A 5,924-nucleotide genomic window follows, 5' to 3' on the forward strand; every position below is an offset into this window, starting at 1 on the left:
CTTAAAATATAGGTTTCTAACAAAAATATAAAAAATGTATAGAATCTAATTATTGGGGGGGGGGGGTCGTCCTCTATTTCAGTAAATACAGTACTTTGCATGTGGTAAAACAAGACTCAGCGATAAAATTACTTGTGCAATGTGACCAAGTAGATATTAAAAAACTGGGACTGAAAAATAAGGACTCGTGTTTCTCAAATCTGTACTCACACAAATGAAGTCTTCTTATATATTTTAGTACTGTCAGCATATGCCTTACATTAAAACAACGTGTTTATATTTTTCTAATGACCACTTAATACCAAAATAAGAAGAGTCACTTGGCAAGAAGACATTACAACAGGATTCAATGCCACCCCACTCTTTTGAATGAAACTGCATATATGGAAATATCACTTTCACAGATTGCTATGGCTAGAAGTTCTCTTTCTGTCTATGCAATTCTAGGTTGCAAAAGCCCAGACATGCATAACACATGACTAAGAGAGGGTTCTGTTCCATTGAAAAAAGAGTTTAGTCAACTTAACAGTTAACCAGTCATCTCTATTTACCTTATTACGGCCCACTCAAGTAAAAGACACACCATAGACAGATGTAACAATTGTACCCATCAGGATATCTTAAGCTAGGATATATCCTACTTTAGGTCTTCAGTGCAATGAATTTCAATTCAATGGCCTTAATAATATACAGAAAGCTTAAGATCTTAGTTTTTTAAAAACAGCTATGTTTCAACTAGGAGTGGGAACTATCAAATTATCTAAAGAACACATAACCATTGACATCACACATTATTTTAGCAGTGATTTTTCTGTTAGGGATCCTAAGGCAATTTATTCTTCACACTTCATTTATTGTATTTTTGTCAACATTGTTCTTTAGACTGTCTATTGTACCAGCAGTTTGTATGCCATGGATAAAAAGCAATTACAAACTGAACCACAACCATCATCATCAATTTAAAAATTAGTAAGAACCATCTCATCAATATGTAAGAGCTGAATTTTAACCAAGTAATTCACAAACCACTGCAAGTCTACATAGACAAATCACCATTCCCCACCCCATTCTGCAAAGCAACTTACTGCTTGTCCTGAAAAAGGATCAATGAAGTCTGCCCAATATCCTTCAGCACTCAGCGCATAGCAAATCTCTTTGGCACCATTAATGAACTAAAAGAGAAGAAATATAAATCACATTAAAATGGAGGTACTCCTTTTATATCTAAATATAAAATCAATTTTTAAAAGTGGGAGTTCATGAAGATCTTTAATTTACACCAAAAAATGTGAAGTTCAACACAATAGAAAAAGATCAACACTACTAAGAGGATTAAAATTAATGACATATTACACTATGACAGTCACATGAGATCTTAAAAGAAATTCTTTATAGCAGAAAGTAAAGGATTAAACATTTGTACAACCAGGATGATGTAATTACTTTGATTGCTCATGCAGATTGCAATCATACCTGTTAACCTCTTTAAGAAGCAGTCATTACTTCATGAAGTTCTCTATTTCTCCATTTCACAAGTCACTTATAGAGCAAACCTGTTTTTCCTAATTTGATGCTATAACATTTCAAACAAAGATATAAATGTAATGAAAAGGCTTGTTTTTGTTCAAAATATATGTAAAGCTGGACATAATAACGTGAGATTGTTCAATTACAAGCCAACAGCAAATGCTCTTAAACAGAAATCAGAACACTAACAGCTCTAGTTACAGATACTGAAATAGTTTCATAAGCATTCTGTTTTTTGATTCTTGAAATTAATTACCATTTTGTAATTAACAGTGGGCAAGATCAGTGGGCAATTCCATTCTTCCAAATATTTTCAGCGTAAACAACGAAAGTTTTGCTCCTACATTTTTCAAACAAATGACGGAGACCAATTAATTCAAGTTTTATAATATTTTCAGAAAAAAGGTATCACATTTTCTTCCCCAATTAAATATCCCCAAAGCATGAACTCAAAAATTGTAAGAATTTATCTTCTGAAAATGACAGCTTCTGTATAGCAATTGATCAGATAAAACAAAGATTTGGTTGTTATCTATGGTGTCAGAATTCATTAATTTGTTTGACACGTAAAAGAAACAAACCATAATCTTAAGAAGAGTTACAGCTGTGACATCCACACTGACCAGATTACATACCATGCTAACCTTGAGGCTGTTTTGGCATGGCAACAAGCCACAAACAATCATGTGATAAGGCTTCCAATTCTCTCTCTTTTGCTGCATTAGGTAGCCTATCTCTCCAAATACACATAAATGACTGAATTTACTTTTGTTACTCTTCCATGGATGCCAATCTCATTACTTTAAAAATAAAGAAATATAAAGATGCCAAAGTTTGTAAACTTGTACATTATTCTTATGCTTGTACTCCAGACTCATAGTTCTGCATATCAAAATTTCAAATCCAGATTACGCTTAGTAGACTTGTCATTTAGGGGGCTTAAAACAGGAACAGTTCTCTCAAAAAGTGAACTATTTTTCAGTTTCTTTTAAGATAGTTATCTATGTATTTTATTTTTAAATACACATAAACAATCTAAAGACAGCATTTAATGCTGCATCTTTCATATATCAGATCTTTTGACCCTATGTTGTAACAATCTCATAGCAATCACTTAAAGTGATGTTAATTAAAACTTGAGACTAACGACTGTAAACACACAGATTTATTTGTCTGTCAATAACCTCTTTAGCAAAAGCCTCTCACATTAAATTAGTACTTCAGAGGTTATTTCTAACCATCTATGCAGCAAACAAATAGACCATTTTATTGTGAATTTGCTGTTAGTAACCTTTAGGCCAGGAGGTTACATCTAACATCCCAACACCCCTACAATGACTACATTAGACTTGACAGGGGGGTGCACAGAGAAGGAAGAAGACAATTAACATATAATTAGACCAGATTACAACGCTAAAGACCAACAGACCAAAAATAATTTGAAGACAAGAACACGCCAAAATGAAGGGAGTTTTATGAAATCTTCATGTTGAAGCTTCAGATGGCTTTTCTTGTAGTAAAGGTTTACATGGCCTTTACTTACAGACTGCAGTCACTTACAAAACTTGGAAGATAATTAATAGAACTATGTTCAAGCTTAGTGTTTACTAGCAGTGATGCTCACCCATCAGATGTAAGGCCCCTCCCTCTACAGGCAGAATTCTCTATTTTTGTAAATGTATACAGTTTTAAAAGAGTTACATTTTAGTTACTATAGTTGGAGAAAAAAATTGCAGTAGTAAATACTGACATCTACAGGATTAGGTCATTAAAAAAATACAAAACATATCAAGTAAAAGTTACGAGAAAAGAAAAGAAGAGAAAAGAGAAGACATGACACACCTTTTGTGGTAATTCAGTTTGATTTGGCTATACTAGGCAAAAGTGAAAACTTATTTTTTGTGTATGTCAATCATTTTCTTGTAGAAATAGACTAAATTAATCAACGTTAGAATTCAGTGGAACATATTGCTCTAAAACTGCAACAATAAGGAAAGACAATTACTCTCACATAAGGAGACTCTATTAGTCTTCTCGCTATAAAGCAAAATAATTAATACTTTTCAGTCCAAAAGTTCTTTGCATAAAAAAAATCCATGAACTCTGCAGAACTGGTTTAAAAAAGTCCTCATTTTCTCAATAGGAATAATTTGGTTAATGGCTACTGTAGAAGCAAATTATACAGTACCAAGTGCCAGAACTAAACTCACGAATAATATATGAACAGAAAGAATAAACTGATACCATTTAAAATACTTACATTTTCTAACAGCATCTCTCTTTCATCCTCTACTTCTTGACTCCATGCAGTCATATCATTGTTAGTTTTCTGAGTTACAGTTAGAACAGTTACATTTTTGACAGTCACCTCTGGAAATAAGGATTCAAAATCTAAAGAAAATAAAATCCACATTTAAGGGTCTAACAGGTTGGCTTTGCATATTTCTCTATACTTTTTTTCTAATGGTACACAAGTGAATGTTGGCAAATGTCAATTATTGTATTCACTGCCCTATACTGTGACTTAATTAAAAAATGTTTCAACCTTATAAACACCATGTTGACTTGCCAAGAGTCACGAAGTTACAAAACCAACTGGTCTCTAAACTTAGTCCTGTTCAACTAATCCATGGTCTTTCTAGAAAGCAGAGAGAAAGACTTTACAAGAAAACAAAAGAAACAATATATTAGATAATAGAAGTCTGTCTTGTACACTGAATAAAAGACAACAGTCAAAATAAATCTCAATTATACAGAAAAAAAATAAGGAAAAAGGTTAACCATTGATTCATTAATTTGTATGTTATTTGTAAAATAATTTAAAACATGCACTTGCTTTTCACCTTAAAATAATAGTTTGATGTGAAATGCCACTTTAGCAATCATGTTGTTATGGATTACTTCTTAAAATGTGCTTAAATTTTGAAGGTTTAGAAATACTGTATACACTACAGGTTTAATTAGCTGGTCAGCATCTCAGTTTTTAATGTTATAAAAACTGCCAAAAAGAGCAAAAAATATACCTTTTCGTAAGATTTCTGGACAAGTTTGTACTGCACATTCTACCTTTGCATTTTCAAAGTATGTTTCTGCATTATTAATTTGCTGTTTATGTGAGCGATCAGCACCCTGAAAAAGTCAAGGAAATATAAACGGTAACTTTCACATTTATTTCTACGCAAAATGAACAAGACTGTAGTTCTGGTGGTAGTTTCATGAAAATAATGCCTGTAGCAGCTGGAACACACACAAGTAAGTTTCTTATAACGGGCTTAAACAAAAACGAAACAAATAAACAAAAAAATTTTAAAATGCTCACGGGATGCACTTCTGAGGTAGATAAAAATTGTTACCCTAACATACCAGTGGGGAAACCAACTCATGGAACGGCAAATTGTTTAGTTAAAAAACAAACCTGAGATTAAATGGGTTAAACTCATGTTTTAGTTCCAGGCCTATGCTTTGACAAGGGTAGTGCTGACTTGTAATAGAATAGCTTAGTTTCTGATCAGCCAGTGATGATTCTAACCTACGGTGTGATTTCTTATTCATGAAAAAATAAGCATTGTTCTCACATCTATAGCCGTTACATCCAAAACTAATGTCCTAAACTTCAGTTCTTCCTAGACCAAATGTAAGTTTATAAGCTTTGATGACTACACTTACGATTCTAGCCCTTCTATGTTTAAGTTATTTTAAAATTTTATTAAATATAGTACATGAAAAAACCCAACTTGTTTACTCAACCTGCCTCTTGCTTCTCGCATTCTCTTTCCATCCATGACTTCCATTACATTTTGATGCTGTTCTCTGCACATGCTCTCCTGTTTCTGGTCTCTCTTTCCTACCTACAATGCCTGAAGGAGTTCCTTTCATGACAGAAAAGATGTCTGTCTCCCATCTGCCACCCTGACAAATGCCCTTAATTCCCTTTCACTTACCTGTTTTACAAATTCACCAGACACCTAGTAGTCAGACGACTAAACCTATTTACCAAAGACCAATATCTTCTTTTCCTGTCGACCAAGTGTTGGGAAAAGAAGGATGCTCTCTACTGACCTTGCTCAGATAAATCTTTTGAATCAACCTTCAACATGCAAGGGTCAGATAAATTTGAGGCCAATACAATCCCCTCCAGGTGTTGGAAAAGTGGGTGGGCCTCAACTAATCTAACCACTCCCCAGGCTGCTGGGATGGATGAGATGAATGCCTCTGCTACTCTAACCCTTCCCCCACTCTCTGTTTTGGCTCCTGTTTCCAAGTGAATGGCTTCAGTGTTTGCCTTTGCTAGTGCTCAGAGCCTTCCCAGACAGCAGCAGCGTGAAATTGACCTAATTCTTGCCCACAGCAGGCTGAACAGCAGCGTGGAAACTGACCTGATTCTTGCCCACAGCCTG

The 5,924-nt window shown here is 34.1% G+C and overlaps 1 protein-coding gene across 1 annotated transcript in view; it reads right to left on the reverse strand.

Moving 5' to 3' along the window:
* The window catches only part of MMADHC (methylmalonic aciduria and homocystinuria, cblD type), a 27,270-nt gene that overhangs the window by 5,192 nt on the left and 16,154 nt on the right, over positions 1 to 5,924 (reverse strand). The window contains exons 5-7 of the mRNA XM_014524877.2: positions 4,551 to 4,656; positions 3,788 to 3,918; positions 1,086 to 1,172 (exon numbers count right to left, since the gene is read on the reverse strand). Coding sequence (XP_014380363.2) covers positions 1,086 to 1,172; positions 3,788 to 3,918; positions 4,551 to 4,656 — 324 coding nt within the window. The remainder of the gene's footprint in view (positions 1 to 1,085; positions 1,173 to 3,787; positions 3,919 to 4,550; positions 4,657 to 5,924) is intronic.

This window comes from Alligator sinensis, unplaced genomic scaffold (assembly GCF_000455745.1).
Source record: "Alligator sinensis unplaced genomic scaffold, ASM45574v1 scaffold810_1, whole genome shotgun sequence".
Classification (NCBI taxonomy): Eukaryota; Metazoa; Chordata; order Crocodylia; family Alligatoridae; genus Alligator; species Alligator sinensis.